The sequence below is a fragment of the Rhinolophus sinicus genome, linkage group LG04, assembly GCF_036562045.2.
Source record: "Rhinolophus sinicus isolate RSC01 linkage group LG04, ASM3656204v1, whole genome shotgun sequence".
Classification (NCBI taxonomy): Eukaryota; Metazoa; Chordata; class Mammalia; order Chiroptera; family Rhinolophidae; genus Rhinolophus; species Rhinolophus sinicus.
The window spans coordinates 160,951,067-160,969,932 of NC_133754.1; the positions used below are offsets into that span (position 1 = coordinate 160,951,067).

General features: G+C 37.9%; 1 protein-coding gene across 2 annotated transcripts in view; it reads left to right on the forward strand.

The window, feature by feature from the left end:
* The window catches only part of TGFBR1 (transforming growth factor beta receptor 1), a 49,622-nt gene that overhangs the window by 18,650 nt on the left and 12,106 nt on the right, over window positions 1–18,866 (forward strand). Inside the window, exons 2-4 of one of the 2 annotated variants that reach the window (XM_019729216.2) lie at window positions 6,907–7,152; window positions 10,015–10,257; window positions 15,328–15,558. In XM_019729216.2, the coding sequence (XP_019584775.1) occupies window positions 6,907–7,152; window positions 10,015–10,257; window positions 15,328–15,558 (720 nt within the window). The remainder of the gene's footprint in view (window positions 1–6,906; window positions 7,153–10,014; window positions 10,258–15,327; window positions 15,559–18,866) is intronic. The other variant, XM_019729217.2, reaches the window with a different exon arrangement.

Here is an 18,866-nt window from a genome sequence, read left to right on the forward strand (position 1 = left end):
ATTTAGTATATGGGTAAGATAAATTGACAGTTGCAAAAGCTATAAAATCAGGTGATTGATTGTCTCCACAGCTAAGTTACCTTTCAGATCAAACTTTGTAATTAATTCTTTGAATCTCTGACTCATATTTACATGGCAGATTGATATTCAAGTAACACGTACTGATTACTTATTATATTGGACATTTGTGGGATTTTGTGCCCAGTTCTCCCTCTGTCTCCCCCATCACCATGGCTACAGTTAACAGTAAATGCTGTTGACTCTTGTTAAATCTGTTGTTAAACAGATTCCCCAAATCTGCTAAGCAAATCTTTATCTTGAACTTGTGCAGTTTGATTTTGAACCTAAATGAAGGCCTTTGTATTAATTTCCCCCATTAAATCTCATCTTGCCATTTAGGCACCTGTTCTTAGTGTGCTTTGCTCTGATAACAACGTTGTGCCAGCTAATTCCATAGAATTTAAGAGACTAGGAAATGGAGGTATTGTGGAAAAACAGTGATTGAGGATTTAGGAGAGCCCCCATTCTTCCAAGGTGGAGGTGTGTGTTGAATTATAAATTATGCTTCTTAAAGGGCTTTAAAGGTGTTTGAAGCTCTAAATTTGAAAGTGAAATGTTATCTAGACTAGAGGAGAATTTATTTTCACATTGTTTGGTGCATGGTGTTTTGACAAGCTCCCTTTGTCATCGCTGCTGCAGGGTAACCCCAATGGGGTGGAGTTGGAGTCCTTTGAGGAGCAAACCCAGGGCAGTAGGCTGGAGGGAGTTGGTGGTCAGGTTGTTGGCCTTGTTTACAAATATATGCAGCATGTATACACACACACACACACACACACTCTCACAGAGGATGCCCCAAAAATGTATACATATTTTAAGAAAGGAAAAAACTATAAAAATTGTAATATTCAATATATACTGATAACAAAGGATGATGCTAGTCATGTGTATACATTTTTTTGGCACCTCCAATATATAAAATGTGTGTGTATGTGTATGTGTGTGTGTGTACACATATACACATACATACATACTGGGGGTGGCAAAAAAATGTATACACGTGACTTGTACTCATGTTTTGTTATCGGTATATATTGAGTATCGCAATGTTAATACAGTTTTTCCTTTCTTAAAATGTGTATATATTTGTTTGGCACCTTCTGTATTTAAAGAAGAAAACCTGTATGGTGTGCTTTTTCCAGAGGTAGGAGAATGAGAAGAGAGGCCTCGCGTCTTTGAGATGGGCCTTGGTGTTGGGATTGGAGAGAAGAGGGGAAGGCAGACTATCCAGAACTGGAGTGCAGGAATACACTAGGTGGTAAATAGGGGTTGACTTAGAACCTGAAAGGATTTGTTACAACTTGTAACTTTTGCCTTGGCCAATGCCAACAGGGGTGTGAGCAGCTTTTAACCGTAGCTAAGCAGGCTGAACAGAGGGCGTTATGCTGTTAGGCCCTTTACCTGCAGGTTGGTGCATATTGGAGTATTTGGAATTACTCTCACTGTGTAGTCAAGTATAATTGTGCTATAGTGGACCAGTAAGGGAAAGAAGTGTCATCACCAGCAAAGTCAGTGGTGAAAAGACTGGAATGTAGTCGCTGCTGAGAGAAATCTTCACTGCCCTCTTCCTTTTTCACTGCTGAGCTGTCTCAGCAAGAGCGAACCTAGGAGCCCTGTCGGGGGCTTTTTTTTTTTTTAAGTACAGGTATCACTATTAGAGGAATGATAACTGTATTTGGTTTTGAAAATGTTGACTTTGCACTAAAAGGCAAGTCGAGCAGAATGTTTCAAGGAAGGCAGTTAAAATACAAGTTAGCACAAATGCAAAGCTGGAAAGTTGGGATGTAGATTTGAGATGTAGCAAAGGAACTGAGTGGTGTAAGTTAGGGAAGTGTAGTATAATGTAAGCTACTAAGGAAAGATATGTCGTGTCTCATTCTGAAAAAGTTTAGAAAAGAACATTCCATTCAACAGAAGGGCATCACTAGTGAATTTAAATGAAGTGTTTCAGTTAAGTTCTTGATGGGTGTGATGGGTGATAGAAGACTAGCTAAGACGAGTTGAAAAGGAAAGAGTATTGAAATGTGTGCAGAAACAGAATGAGTTATACAGACACTGTCCCTCTGCCCTGGGAAGACAAGGTTTCTGGTGCTAATTTTTATCTAATGAACGAGGCTCATAGAAATGTCTGTTCCATGTACTGTTCACAGGCTCACTACCTCTCCATTAGTCCAGCCCCGTATATGGGCTTGTGCCTCAATTCTTGGTAGCCCTGGCATTAGGGAGTAGTAAGTGTTTTGATGTGTGATCTCCAGACAGCCTGAAATAGGCAACGATGGAGATTTCCTTTGTATTTGGGACCAAGAGCCAGAATCTCAACGTGGGACACTGTGAAGATGACAGCCCCCGCCCGGGTCCTGCTGTTTCTCTTTACTCTTCTCACTTCCTCCGGCAGCTAGATGTTTGGTTTCTGACAGTCTTCACATCACACCAGCATCTTCAAACTTTGAAAATTGTGTGATTTAGTCCTTTTCTGTCCTGAAGCTGGAGTTTTGTTTTGACCTTGATTTTTGAAGTGTATGCAGATTTAAAAAAATGTTAACGTGTGGGAAAGTATGCATGTTAGAATTGAAGAAGCTGTGGCTACTGATAGATTGGGGTACAGAAACAAAAGGTGGCCAAGGAAGGAGAAAGGTACTAAACAGGGAGTTTGGTTCTTATCTCTGCTATCAAGCGGAAGAGTCAAACTCGAGGGATCCAGACCTGTACCCCTGCACCACCTGGAAGACTTGAAAAGCCCGAGCTAGCATGTGGGTACCTGTACAGAAAACAGCCACATGTATTTTATTTGTGTTTTGATGATCAGATAGTGGGGATTCACATCCACCTGCATCCTGGGTAGAATATTATTGTTAATCGTTTTGGTACTCTTAAGTTTTGGTCTCTTCATTAATAAAATGATGGAACTGAGTTAGAACTAGATCTTCAAGGTTTCATGTGGTTCAGTTGGTCTAGGATGCTACAGTGGAATTTCCGGCACTACTTTTGGGAAGAGGTGTTTCTTTGGTGGCCTGTAAATCAAAACCATGTTTTGAACAATGCTGTTTATTATATGTGATAATTTCGTATGTTCACATAATTTATATTAGTGGTTTAAAAATGTGTTACTATACAGTATCTCATTTGGCCATCTCAGTGAGGTGATGGAATAGATCAGGAAGGTAGACGTGCATTTTGTTGATGAAATGAAACCATTGTGGTTATTTAGCAATTAAGTCGTTCTTTCAACTTGCTGGTCTTGTTAACACTTGGAAGGCTAGCCACCAAGGATGAAATCCTGCTACTGAGCAAACACTGTCAGGATAGTTTTCTCATCTTCTCTCTCTAGCAAATGTACATATTTTTCAACTTCTGACTTGAATGTCTTGTGAAGCTTTTTTATATCTTCTGCTTTGGTGGGTCATTGTCCTCAGGACCCTGGATCTTACTGATGTTTGTTTACTGCCTTACCCCTCCACCCTAGTGCGCTGCTTAAGTCCAGATGCCTTGTCTTACTCGGTTCTACACTCCACAGCCCGTATAGTACCTGTTATATAGAGAAGCTCAATGGAAAATTGCAGAATTAGATGACAGATTAATGGGCTGGTATTAAAATGCAACAGAATAGGGAATGGTACTTGGGCTCTGGAGTAGGAAGAAGACATCATTGTATACCTCTTTTAGGTAGAAGTTTTGCCCTGTACATGCATTTAAAAAACAAAACAAAACACTTTAATAAACGGGAGTTAGCTAGTAGTCAGATCTGTTAATAAAATAATTGTGAATTTTTTAATGGGAAGGAAAGCTCATGAATTCATTGAGAATTTCAAAATTCCTGTTCTGTTTTTTCCCTACACAATATTTCTATACCATATACATTTAACATCAATCTTGTATGCAATCAAGACTCGATTTAGGGTGGTCATATAGAATTTTAAAATTCCCCCAAGAAATAAACCCTTAACTGGTTAAGCTTTGCATTATATATGTTTATATTTGTCAAGTACCCCGTTCTTATTGAAAGATTTGTTAAAAGAAGCCCTTTGGTACTGACTTTCTCAAAGAAGCTATAAACCTTCTTGGTGAAAATGCAAATCCACACAATATCCGGCCGACAGTTTGATGAGATTCATGTCCCTTTGTAGCCAGTCTACGGATTCCTGGTTCAGAATCCCTCCTTAGGAGCCTATACCCAGGGAACCTACCATCATGCCATAATATAATGACCCCTTTGAAAGGAAAAGCACAGAATTTATTTATCAGAATGTTACTTAAATTGTATATACATGAAACTAGATATAAAACCTTTATGTTTTTGGCTCATTTATAACTATAAACCAAGTCTGCAAATTAAATACAAAGACAACTACAAAACCAACAAAATTCAAATTAACACAATTACTCAGTATGACAGATAATGTTTAGGTTTCACAGTAGAAAAAAATAGCCTTAGGTCTGATTCCATTTTAAGTCTGTTTCTGTATTTTAACTTCAGTGACACTAAAAGCTGCCAGTGCCCATTCACGTAAGTTATGTTGTGCAAGGTGGTATCAGTGATTTCAAGGCTTTGTAAGTTTAAGATAATCAGAACTGATACCTAAGCAAAACACTTGCCAGCAAGCAAGCATTCTGCAAATACTAGTGTAATGAGATGCCTGCTGTCATGTTCACTTGAAGATGAGGTTAATATTATGACAATAGTGAAATCTTTATTAAATGGTTCTCTAAACCAGTTAATGCGGGAGTGAGAAAGGAAAAAATGTCACTGCATACTTACAACTACATTTACTGCTAATAAACTTTTGCAAATTACGATACAAAGATAGGACCCACGTAATACTTGTAGCACATATATGGTATTGGCTGTTAGCTGTTGGCTTTTGCATATACCATGCCAATATCTCCAAATGCTCTGATGATTCAAGTTCCCTGTATTTTTTCACCCTTTCAGTTACAATCGCTGTGCAACCTTTGCTTGAATAAGAAGATCTTAACACAGTGAAGCAGCAGTGAAAGCCTACTGACAGTACTTGTTTAGATGGTGGTTACTCATGATCCAGAATGTTTATCATTTATTTTAGATTGTCTTTTAAATGGAAATATTTTTTAAAATGTTTGTACTCAATTTTTAGACTCCCCTTCTTCTCCCGTCGTATTTGTGACTTCCTGTCTGGGAAACACTGCTTTAGCAAATATTTTTCTGATCATTATCTAGGAGTCCAGGATTCAAAGATGGGAAAGCAAAACATAAAAAGAAAGAAAGGAAGAAACTTGGCCCTTCTTAATGTAATGAGAGACACTTTAACGGCAAACTATAAATAGATTGATTTGTGCTATCCTAAAGTTACGCTAAGAGGGCTATGGGAACATAATTGAAAGGAGCTGCCCAGTTATCTTAAGGGTAGGGCAGAGGTTTAGAGCAAGCACATCATGGAAAAGATCTTGTTTGAATAGTGTCTTAAAGGATGAGAGGGTGGGTTTAAACCAGGCAGAGATAGTTTGTGTAAAGACCAAGGTTATGAAAATCATGATTATCATAAGGGTGAGACGTATGTGGCCCCAGATAGCATTGGGAATGTGAGTGGTAAGCTGGAACCCAAAAGTGAACGTTGTAATTGTTAGACTAAGTGTGTCACTGTTCCTTCATGTACTCTAAAGGCGTTGTGAAGATCTTAGGGGTAGTCCTGGCAGTATTTTTTATGTATAGCGATTACCACATTGTATTGTGATGATGTTCTCCTTCTCTAGCCGTTGGAGCTCTTCAAGGACTAAGACCATGCGTTATTAATCTTTTTATTCTAAGTTTTTGATAGAGTAACTGATTAAAAAAAGCTAATGCTTAGAAAACATTGCCAGTGAGTAATTGGAAAGTTTGATTGGACTTAAGGAAATAAATGTGCTTTGCAGTTTCATGAGATCATATAGTGTCATTCAATCATCGAATATTTTTTGAATGCTGTTATATACCAGACTTAGTGCTAAATGTGGATTTACAGAAATGATTAATGTGGGCCTCTGCCCTCAAGGAGCTTAGAGTTTCATAGGGGAGAGAAAAACAAAAGTAGCAAGTCTGGTAAGCAGTGTGCTCTGGGGAGCAATGAACCTCCTTGGAGGGCCTGCTGGAAGGTGCGTTTATGTGTGTACGGTAAGATGTTGGCAGTAATTAGGAGATGACTTCCCTAAAGGAATCATTCTGTGAGTTGACCCATAGAGATCAAGTAGATACAAGTGGGCATGGGAGCTGGTGTTTCTCCAGTCATTTCTGTAACCAGCTTGTCTGTGTGGTTGGAGCATATATGTATTGTTACTGCTACAGTTTCCTTCGCTTCCTGAGAAAGTACCCTAATCCTAGCTGGAAGTTAAATGTCTTTCTCAGGGTTTGTACAAGAGAAAAAGTGGCTTAATACAAATCTATTTCCGTTATTCCATTACCATAAATCCGCCCAAATGACATTTACAACCTACAGTGGAAGGTAGTAGTATTTTCACACATTGCTCCCCCCTGGGAGAGTATTGAGTGCATAGTTTGGGGCTAAGAAGAATGAGTATAACCATTAAAAACTTAAGTGTACTTTGCTTCAAATGGGAGGGCAAATGCTTGCCTTACCTGGATGAAATTACACAGAACAATTTTTCTGTACTTGGAAGCATAAAAGTTGTAGAAAAAAACCTGTGTTCAAATTTCATATTTGGCTCCTACGTATGCTTCTCAACAGGATTTGTAACTTCTAAGAGGAACAAAGAGTGTTGTTTTTTGAACAGAAGACATTATAATAAGATGAGGAATGTATTCTTATAGTGAATATGGGATAATATCAAATTGTTAACTTTGAGAAATTTTTCTAATAAAATCTTATTCTCTTTTACCAGCATTACAGTGTTTCTGCCACCTTTGCACAAAAGACAATTTTACTTGTGTCACAGATGGGCTGTGCTTTGTCTCTGTCACGGAGACCACAGACAAAATTATACATAATAGCATGTGTATAGCTGAAATCGACCTAATTCCTCGAGACCGGCCATTTGTATGCGCACCGTCTTCAAAAACTGGCTCCGTTACTACAACATATTGCTGCAATCAGGACCACTGCAATAAAATAGAACTCCCAACGGTTGGTAAGTTGTTATATAAGACTTTTTTTTCTTGATAATATAACCAAAGCTCTTAGACTATGATTTTAGAAGTGGAAGGGATCTTAGAAATCATCTACCGTAGCTTGTTCACTTTAGAGCAAGAAGGAACTTGTCCGTGGTTGTAGAATCGTAAGAGTAGCCAAGATCCTGACTGCTGGGTGTGTGTTGTTTGAGACTGTGATTCCACGATAGACGTTCTCTGAGGTCTGTTGTGCTGAAAGGGTAGCCTCTTGAAAGTGAATTCTGACAAAGCCCACTGCAGCAGTGTGTCCTCAAGTGTCAGTACTTCGTCCTCAGAGGAAATGTCATCTCCCTGTGTGAAGTGCAGTCTTACGGCCGTCAGCAATGGGGGCACGAGCACTGCTGAATAGTCCAGGTGCCTTTCTTTTGTGATTTCCCCGTGCCTTGCGATCTTTATGTTTAAATTATTATATGTGGTTTCTAGGTTTTTAATCCTTCACCGTAGTTTACGTTTTAAAGTGCCCTGACAGAGCCAGGAATTTCAAGGATAAACTCTTAGGATTAGATTAATTTCAAGGTTCTGGTTTAAGATGTCAGTCCGAGCACATGTATTTAACTTCTCTATCACTTTCCTCAAGTTCCAAATTTTTCCTATAATAATCAAGGAACACAGAAACGGGGGAGCCTGTATTGAAGCTCAGAGAATTAATGGAAGAATGCCACCCCGTGCCTAAACTTGTAGGATCTTCCGCGGTTTTTGTGCAGATGAGTGAAGAATCGACTAACCATCAGAAAAAAAGTGAAAGGACCTCTTGCAAAACCCCAATACCTTATGCTGAGGAGCTGGGGTTAGGCTACAGGTGCAAACTCAGTTCTCCTTTAGGAAGCGCGTGGTTTCCGTACTGGGGCAGACCCCAGCGCTCACTTTCCACGCAGAGTTGGTCCGGGCACCATGCTCATTACAGTAGGAAGCATTGCTGCAGCTCGGCGAGAGGGCCGTTCCTCCCAGTGACTGGAGGAGGCAGGCCTCCGCCTAGTGCTAGTGGTGGCAGCAAAGCAGAACTGGGTCGCAGCACATAGGGAAGCTCCCGTGGCCAGGCTCTGGCACTCTGAATTTTTATGTAGTCATGTGAAATTCCAATAGGGACAAAATGATAATTCCAGAATTTCCCATTTCCATTGTTTGGGCTTGAAATATCTGAGTGGAAACTCACAAAACCTTGTGAAGGATTCATTTTATTTTTAAGGCTAAACATACATAAATCCTGTATTCCCAGATCCTGATACGCAAACAGTTAAAAAAAAAAAAAAAAGACTAAATGAAAAGATTTAGTGGTTCAAAAGAAATAAACTGAACTGGGTAAATCAAAGTAGATGCATCCTTTGAAACAGATTTAGCACATGATAGGGAAAAACTTTCAGACATTCCAAGGTCTATTTTCAGTTGTTCAGATGAAATGAGAACATTTCACAGTTGTTCAAGATCACTTTCAGATGCAAAGCCTAATTGATGAATTATATTTTTTAAAATGGAATACTGAAAGTGAACAGCAGACTGGATACTGTAATTTTATAATCAAGTGTGAGACAAGCTTAAGGCAAGACAAGCTTGTTACACTTCAGAGAAAAAGACAGTTGGTGAGCAAATTAAGAGATAAAAGAGGACAGATCTAGGTGATCCAATATACTTAATATAAAAATTCCAGAAAAAGACATAAGAGCAGACAGAAGAGAGAATACTGTGCAAAATCAATGAAAAAATACTTATGCAAGTTCATATGATGAAAAAGATATCAATTTCAAGAATAAAGAAAAACAATTGTACATGCATTATAGTGAACACTGGTTCACTATAACAGGGGAAAAGCTTAGATTTTTTGCTTTTTTTTAAATACCAAAGGCAAAGGAACATCTAAAATCCCTTCGATAAGGCAAGAGTTTTCATATATAAAGGCAATGCACATTTTAGATAATTAAGTATTCAGTGTATAAGGAGGACACGTGTACTCTTCCTGAAAGAAATGACTAGAATTAAGATTCTGTATAAGAAATCACTCCAAATAAAGATCTCAAGACTGGAGAAGGTGTGATATGGAAAAAATGGTGGTGAGCAGTGAACCAACAAGGCTCAGGATGAATGCCAAAATAATTAATGTGTTTCTGAAACAGTGTAAAACGTTAATTATTTAAAAGAGATTATAAGAAAATAAATGCTCTTGAATTAAAAGTCCAAATTGTTAAAATAGACTAGAAGGTATACACACATACACTCTATTTAAAAAAAACAAAGGATATATATTGCCTGAACAAAATTGGTGGGTATGTAGTACATATATACATACATACGTACATACATACACTAAAATGTGAGTTGTTTGGGGGAGGTGAGGCTGTATACAATTTTTCTTTTTACTTTTGCTCATCTGTCTTTATACCATTCCCCCACCCACCACCACCACCCCTGGCTCCGCTCTGAGCATATACTGGCCTGTAATAAGAACACAAGCCAAAACTATACTTAAAAGAAAAAAAATCTACATAAGACTTTAATGAGAGTTGTTCCAGATTATTGTTTCTTTTATTAGTGACCTGAGAGTGATAAACGGGGAGGTTCTAGAATGTTGGTGGTCAATGGCCTTGTTATTTAGATGATGGCTGAAGAATACAGGAAGAAAAAGTGGGTGCTGACCCAGCTGGTGATCATAAAAGGAGAGCCAGTGCGAGAAGACTGAGTGATTCGCTTGTTCTGGGTTTGAGCCCTGTGAGCTGCTGTAATGAGGCTCCAGGACTAAGGGTGGTAGGGGCCAACTGCAGGAAATGTGGAGGATTAGGAAATTATGAATGCCACCTACAGTGTTTCTGTTGTTGTTTATTTCACTGGAGGCCCTTTTTCAGGAAAGACATCACCTGGCCTTGGTCCTGTTGAACTGGCAGCTGTCATCGCTGGACCAGTCTGCTTCGTCTGCATCTTACTTATGTTGATGGTCTACATCTGCCATAACCGCACTGTCATTCATCATCGAGTGCCAAATGAAGAAGATCCTTCATTAGATCGCCCTTTTATTTCTGAGGGTACTACGTTAAAAGATTTAATTTATGATATGACAACATCAGGTTCTGGATCAGGTAACGTAATTGTTTTTCCTTTTTCCTAAGAAATCTTTTTAAAATGAACTGTATTATTTATTTTATTAGTTGGCTGAGCCACTTGGCTTAGTTTCTTAAAACTTGAGATAGTGTGGATGCCATTCCAGCTTTGAGCCTGATGAAGGTCGTTAAGCTTCATCTGTATCTGATGGTGGCTAGATGGGTTAAAATTCTTACTTTTGAAATAAGTCAGTTCGACAGCTTCCTGGTTACTACTGTATTTTGCCATGTATAATCTGCTCCCGTGTATATGCGCACCCACTTTTTCGGCCCAAACTTTCAGGGGGAAAAATCTTTTCGTTTTAATTTTTTAATTCAAATTTTTATTTGTTTACATTTAGGTACTTTTTTTTTGTATTATAAAAGAATTTTAGCATTTATTTTTTTAACATTATCATACAAGAAATGTTATGTAACAAATAATTACAAACACAAGAACAGATACAAAGTACAAGAAATTTTATGTACTGGTAACAAATTTACGATATTTACACATCATAGAAGGCCAAGAGCTCTTCGTGGTTGCAAGTTCGTCCTAAATTCAACAAAACTGATTATCGTATTGCAGGGTATTGTTTTGCATATAGATATCATTGTTGATTTCTAGAGTTCCACTTTTAGCTCATAAGCATAAATAAAAGAATTACAAGCATTTATATAGATACAGAATTAGTACTACTATGTATAATGTGCATCCTTATTTTTCCATCACAAATTTGGGCAAAAAAGTGTACACTATACACGGTGAAATACGGTATATAAATTTCAAAGCATTCTCACCTTCTCATGACTTTGTGAGGTAGTAAGATTAAGGATAATTATTCTCATAGGTGAGGATGAAGTTCAAAGATGTTCAAGTTATCTGCAGCTACCCATTCTCTTCAGGATTGTGGAAACAGGCATAGCAGAAAATGTGTTTGGAATTATGAAAGTTATTTGCTTTTTTAACATATGAAATTGTTGTCTTTTGCCCAGGCCTACTTTTTTATTAAAATAATAAGAATTTTTAGTCATTCTCTCACTTTAGAAAAAAAATCTATCCACTTTATTAGTTAATATAGCTTTTTGGGTCCATGGCCTCTGTGATGTTTGCTGTTCTCAGTACTGTTTGTTGATTTTTGTGGGATCAGAAATTGGCTAATTGCCAGAATTATCCCCTGAAGCTGGATTTTGTCATAGCAGTGCTTTATGTTTAAACCAAAGGGATTTATTTTTTACTTCTTGCTTTAGAAGGATACTAAGAGAGGAAGACTCCTATCCTCTACAATGTGTAATTTGACAACTAGAAATCAAGAGACCTAGTTTCCAGTGCAAGTTTTGTCATTGATTGGCTCTCTGATGAGAGCCATTAACATGTTCTCTTATTGCCAGACTTACACCTAGGGGAATCAAAGCAGCTCCTGCCCCTGGCACAGTGGTGCGTATCATGCCTCAAGGAAACAAGCCCACCTAAGGTTCAAAAGAAATGATGGCAGTTTCTGTCTGGATGGCAGTTGATTTCCAAATAAGAAGAATACATTTATTTACAGTGTTTCCCCCAAAATAAGACCTAGCCGGACAATCAGCTCTAATGCGTCTTTTGGAGCAAAAATTAATATAAGACCTGGTCTTATTTAACTATAATATATATTTTACTTATATAATATTAGACTGGGTCTTATATTGATTTTTGCTCCAAAAGGCACATTAAAGCTGATAGTCTGGCTAGTTCTTATTTTGGGGGAAACACGGTACTTTTTAAGGTATAGACATGAAGTAAAGAGTGGAATTATTTTTTTTTCTATTTTATTTATGTTTCTAGATCGTCAGGGATCACGGCTCTGTTGTCTGAAAGCTTCTCTCTTTTAATGCTTACCCTGCAAACACTTGTCTACATTGTTTGCTACCTGTGGTTTTAGACAGTTAGCTGATGTCTCATGCCTGAATTATTTCATCTTTAAAATGAATGTAAAGAACTTTTCCCTGTGCATTTCATTGGATTGTTGGGAGGTTCAAGTGAGACAAGATGTTTGTGTGAAAGCATGTGGTAAACTGTAAATGTGTGTTTAAATGAAAGGTGTTACTCTTATTGAAAAGATATTTGGAAGAAAAATATGACACACAGTATCAATTTGCTGCATTGTACAAAAAAGCTTAGTTTAGGCCTCCTTTCCCTGCCATGTCATAGTTGTGTGAATGGCCTTCACATTTATCCAGACAAGCTGTCTCCTACTGAAATAGCAGAAAATACCATCTCTTTCCCTTCTACTCATTATAAAGTCTTAATGCCATCTCATGCATGGGACTCATGCCTGCGAGTAAGTGAGCTGTCTATACATAATTCCCTTTTTAGTTCTTTCACTCATTGAGGACAAGGTAAAAACTAAACATTTCATGTTACGAATGCACATGTTTATTACTCAGTACCACGACCATAATTGAGGAAAGGCCTCATCTCTCTCTCAAAGACTGTGCTTTTAACTTGGGAACTGTGGGAGAGACATTGGAGAGCTGGGTTCTGGCAGCTCTAACCTTTCCAGCTAACCTAATCCCTGTTGCAGTAGCTCGAATCACAGGCTGTGCATGTGCCCGTATTTAAGCTGTCATTAGATCGTAAAGTGTGTGTGAGCATGCGCATGTGTGCCAGTTTTTGAAAGAGAGTGAGTGTCTTAGGCCAGTGTTCCTTATGTTTTGTTCATGCCTAAGACCTCTTGTAATGTGTGCATGCTGTTCAGGTTGTATTTCTGTTATTCACTGTTGTGAAGCTGTTTCCCTGTTGAAGTCTCTCTCAAGCAGTTCTAAAGGTACAAAAGAGTACAGCGGAAAATATAGAGATGTAGCTAAATTAGGCCTGTTTGTTTTTGGCTTTAGGAGAAAATTAATACTTTTTAAAAATGCTCAGGTATTTATGTGGGTTATAGTAACCAAGTATAGATAATATGATGAATCTAGACTGGGTTTTTCGTTGTAGGTCTGCATCTAGAATCCAGTGGTACTGGGGAAGGCAGACACTCCCCTTGTCCCATCAGCCTTTCTGGATCATACCGTTTACACGAACCCGGAGTGTGCCGGGCATTTTCACACTTCCCATTTGCAGCCCCCTTTCTTCTTTATTCCTTGCCTGTCTAATTTCCGATTAGCCACCTGAAATTAACACCTGAAGTACACTTGACATCTTTAAGTACATGGTGTGGCCCTTCCTGGTCAAAGGCTTTAAGAAAATTTCGTAAATTAGCATCTACAGTAAATGGTATAATTAGGAGTTGATTTTTCATAATCCAGAAGAGATCCTTGATTTAAATAAGGATTTTTCGCAAATCTGTTGTTAACTAGTAATCTCCTTATAAACATAAAAACAACTGTTTATACTATGACTGCTAACTGCTTTTCAGGAGGTGGGAGGATAGATGAAACAAGGGGAGGAAAGGAACCATTTGAGAAACTACAAGATGAAAGGAGAAAAACTTCCGATCACTTTAAAGATTAACTTTTGGATTTATAAGCACTTGACATCAGGGAACCAAAGATGATTTCATCTAGTATCATTGGGTTAGTTTAATCTAGTAAGCAACTCTCGGTATAGGTTATAAATGACACAGATTTATATGTAACGGATGGTGTACATAAAACACTGTAGAACATGATATATACACTGTCATTAATTGTCATTGTCAGTATAGTTGAAGATGGCAGTTGCTTAATCCATGGGGGATATGATTTTAAGTGAATTGGACTAGTCCCAAATATAGTGTTACTTAAATGTTGTAGGTGGTTAATGAATCCTTTTCTGTAAATGAAATAAGTGTGGCAATATTTTAAAATATGTATGTTAGAGTAAAGTTTAATTGGTGAAAAAACGCAATGTCCTCTTTTTTTATATATAACATTTTTTGTTACTAGTTTCAGGTGCACAAAACAATGTAATAGTTAGATGGTTATCATTTATATCCCTCACACAGTGATAGCCCCCCTCCCCCCATCCACTACCCCTCTGACATCACACACAGCCGTTACATTTCCACTGTCTCTATTCCTAATGCTGTGCTCCGCTTCTTGTAAATATATATATATAAAATTGTAGTTGACATTCATTATTGTTCAGGTGTACAGTGCAGTGATCAGGCATCTACATCTTCCCTGAGGTGGTCTCCCTAATGAGTTAAGTGTCCATCAGATACCCTACAAAGTCTTGCTTACATTCCCCAAATTGACTTTCGTATCCCCGTGGCAATCTTGTGGTTACCGATTGTGCTTTCTAATCCCCTCACCTTCCCCCTTATCTCCATCCCCCCATCTCCAATGTCCTCTTAAGGTAAGTTACTTGTCACTGTGCTTTAAGATACTTGTGTTGCCTAGGTAGCCAGTTCCTAGCAATAAATTGCCTGTCTGTGATAACTTGGTTTCTGTGATGATTTTCACTGATTTATTAGAAAATAGGTCAGCATTTACTTCTATATGTCTTGTATTCACATACTTTTCTCCTTCTACCCATAAAACCATTACCAGATTCATCTTTCTAAAATAAGATTTTAAAATTATTTCTCCCCGTTCATGGCCTCCTTTCAGAAATCTTTAGCAGTTCCTCTTTTACCCACAGCTGTCATTGGTCGTGTTGAGCCTGGTATTCAGTACTCTTCATATTCTGGTGACAGCTTAACCTTTGCTTCCACTGTTTTACCACATACATTCCCTTTCTGTTTATGTAAACTGGTTCCCGAAACATATGCCATTCATTTCCTTCTTCTACCTCTGCTTGCGTATTCCACCTTCCCCTTACCTCCTCTCCTCCTTGGGTCCCATCCCGCTGTACAGGACAGTCTCAGCTTACATCACGAAGCCTACCTTGAACCTCTAGGCAAGAGGTTCTGGATTCTTTTATTGTATTTATTATTTTCCTTTTATCATGAATTATTGTTTTTGCAAATGTGGTCTTTATCTCCTCATTGAGATTGTAAGTTCCTTAAAAGTAGAGCTTAAAGAGATATGCCTTTCGGGATCACTCTTTAATGTGCCTATGGTGATGTTAGAAACCCATACTGTCTTGATTGATTGTGCTCTTTTTATCTTTAGGTTTACCATTGCTTGTTCAGAGAACAATTGCGAGAACTATTGTGTTACAAGAAAGTATTGGGAAAGGTCGATTCGGAGAAGTTTGGCGAGGAAAGTGGAGAGGAGAAGAAGTTGCTGTTAAAATATTCTCCTCCAGAGAAGAACGTTCATGGTTCCGTGAGGCAGAGATTTATCAAACTGTAATGTTACGTCATGAAAACATCTTGGGATTTATAGCAGCAGACAATAAAGGTCAGTAACATTGGCTTCTCCGCTGCATGTAACAGAGTCTATTTAAGCCTTTTTACAGATACAGCTACTAAACATCATGAAATTTGATGAGCAAAAATAGATGTTTGTCAAATAGATTAGACCCATTAGGTCAAATAGAATATATTAGAAAAGCCTTTAGAACAAGGAACTTCTGAAAGATTTTCTTGACTCTTGACAACATGTTCCTAAATCTCTAATTGTTTTATAAAATGTAAAGAGCTATATAAAAAAAAAAAGCCATGTGCTTTGTTTTGCTTTTGGGCAGTTATTTATTGAGTACAGTCATAATGCAGAAAAAACTATAAACTGCTTAAAATTTTAAGGTAGGATAGGGCCCAGATATCTGTTTCCTTTTCATCTCTTCCTGGCCGTTAGGGCATTCTGATCTATACTAGTGGCCTTATTCATAGGGAAAGTGAAAATAACTTCTCCATGTGTTCTGTGTTTTGAGTTGCCGGGGGCTGAGCAGATTAATCTTTTAAGTAAACTCACTTAAATAGAGACCTGGTTTCTCTAAAACCACCTTCCCATTGGTGACCACGGGGACATTTTCTTGCTTGTAGCTCAGGTGCTTGCTTGACGCCCACCCAGCAGGTGCTTAAGGCCTGGGTCAGATCACATGCTGAGGAAACAAGGAAGCCGTGTCAGTCGAGAGTCAAAATGTGTGGTGACTACAGGCAGTGACTTCAGACTGTGCTTCATCTACTGTCTTGGCTTCAGTTACTGCCTTTGTGCCCACAATTCCTGCTTTTGTAGCTTCTGTCATTCCCACCCTGGATCAAATGTATTTCCCATCCTTCCTATTGAAAAAAAAAAAAATGCTATCATTATCTTTTTTAGCTTGTCCGTAACCACAGTCGTCTTTGTCCTTCTCTGCCGTCCACGTTTTCTTCCATAGTATCTATTGCTTCCGCAGTGTCTAATCTCAGTTGGTGATTATGGGTGATTTTGTGCTGTTTCTTTTTGCTTCTCTGTATTTTCAAATTTATTTACAACAAGCATTTATTGTCTATTTTTCTAACTTTTATTTAGAGAAAATCTCTAATATATGGAAAAGTAAAGAATAATACAGTGAACCTCCATGACCCACCTTCAACAATTGTTAGCTCACTGCCAATCAAGTTTGAGCTCTGATTTCACCTACACTGTCCCTAACTAAGTTATTTGAAACCAATCTCAGGTAACACATCTTTCATCCACAAACATTATTCAGTTTGTGTTTTTAGATTATGAAGAATCTTTTTATGAAACATAACCACACTACCATTGTCATTTTTTAAAATGTCATCAAATATCTAGTCAGTTTCAAATTTCTGCAATTGTCTCCTATTTTATTTTATTTATTTATTTATTTTTTAACAATTACTCACTTTAAGATCCAAAGTCTACACATTGCATTTGGCTGATATTTATCTCAAGTCCCTTAAGAGGTACAGGCTCCTCCACCTTTTTTGGTTCGTTTGTTTGCTTCTTGCAATTTATTTGTTGAAGAAACTGGATTGTTTGTCCTGTAGGACTTATCACATTATGGATTTTGCTAATTGAATTCCCATAGTATCTCTGAACTTGCTCCTTGTATTATTTGAAAACTGGTAGAATTAGACGCTGAATCTGATTAAGTTTTACTGGTTTCCCGAAAGTACTGTATACTTCCTATATATTGTATATTTTGTATTGTATCACATTAGGAGGCATATAACCTTTGATTACCTCTTTTTTGTGACTTAGGGGTAGTGATGGATGGGATGGATGTAGGCAGTGATTATCAGTGGCTACTACTAGTTCAATATCACTTAATTTTAAAACAAAGCAAAAGCAGTGATTATAGTAAGACCAAGTCCTTAGTTTTCATTTTCTTCTATCTTTGACACTATTTAGTTTCTCCCCAGTTCTTTAAACCACCTTTGTTATGTTCTGTGATTCTAGACTTTATTCTTAATAGTTATCTTTGTTTTTTGAAACTCTTCTTACTGATTTCTATGAACAGTCCAATTCTACAAATAGTAATTGCTCCCTTAAAGAACTTACCCACATTCATGGATTCAAACTGTACTGTTGTGGTGACTTTCAAATCTGCATTTTGAGGCCCAAACCTCCCCCAAGCTCAGCATGTTTTAGTCATGTTCCAAGTCGAGGCACATTGGCACAAAACGCTCCCGCCGCTGTGCCCTGAGCTTTCCCTTGGCATTTGCCTAAGCAGCAGCCAAGCTGGTGCTGTCATCTGCTGGTCACCATGGGAACTAGCTGACCCTGCTAGTTCCTACCCCGTCCTTTCTTTGTCAGGGATTAATGGATTTTGCCCAAAACCTAGCCCCTCCACCCCAATTCCCTTTTCCTTTATCTTCATCCTCCTGATTTATTTAGTTAATTCCACCCAGACAACCCTTTATATGTGCACAGCCTCTTAGATAGACTTCTTCCTTCTGCCTGTCTTCCATCTGCCTGTGTTCCTATTTATTTCTTGTGTTCGAGAGCCTTTCAGAATTCTGTCATGGTTAACAAGCATGCAGATAAAGCTAGTGATGCATCTGTATCAAGGAAAAGAAAAGGTACAAGTGTGAACAGAATCAGTTTATAAAGTTTATGAAGAACAAGTTTATAAAGAAGTAGTATCATGAATCTGTAAATCCTTTTGAAAGTACCCAGAAATCCCATCCAGAATCTTCTGAAAACATCTTCTTTAATTTCTTCTAAGCAGAGTTGGCTTTCCTTCAAATAACAACCTTCAAAATAAAGAAGTTGTTTTATGTCAATCTGGGATTTTTCTTTTTACAACTGATAAAGAAGGAAATGGTACATTTTAAGTTCTAATATGGCATGCATTGTATTAAATGCTTTTTAAAAAATCTGTTATTCTATTTGTAAAGTCTTCTTAATGGTCTTGCAAAGTAAGGTATTCTTGTATAAAAGAAGAAGCAGAGGCTCATTGGTAAGGAGTTTGTCTGAGATCATTAGTCAATAGTAGCCAGGCCCTGGATTCCGAGCCAGGTCAGAATGGCTCCAGGTGTGTATCTTGTGCTGAATTGTGCTGCTTCCTTGTACTATTGTAATGCTTTTTTTTTTTTCTCCATGATTTCATGAAATGTATGGTTTTCCATATATTTCCAGCTACTTCTAGGTTATATTGGCTGTTGTGGACCAGCCTAGGCAGAACCTTTACCTTGATTCTCATGGGAAAACACATTTCAAATTCATGTTCTCAGCTTACAAATGAACTTATGGAACACATATTCCTAGTTGGTGAGGTTCAAAATCATCTTGTGTAAAACTGGAGTTAGTCCTAGCCG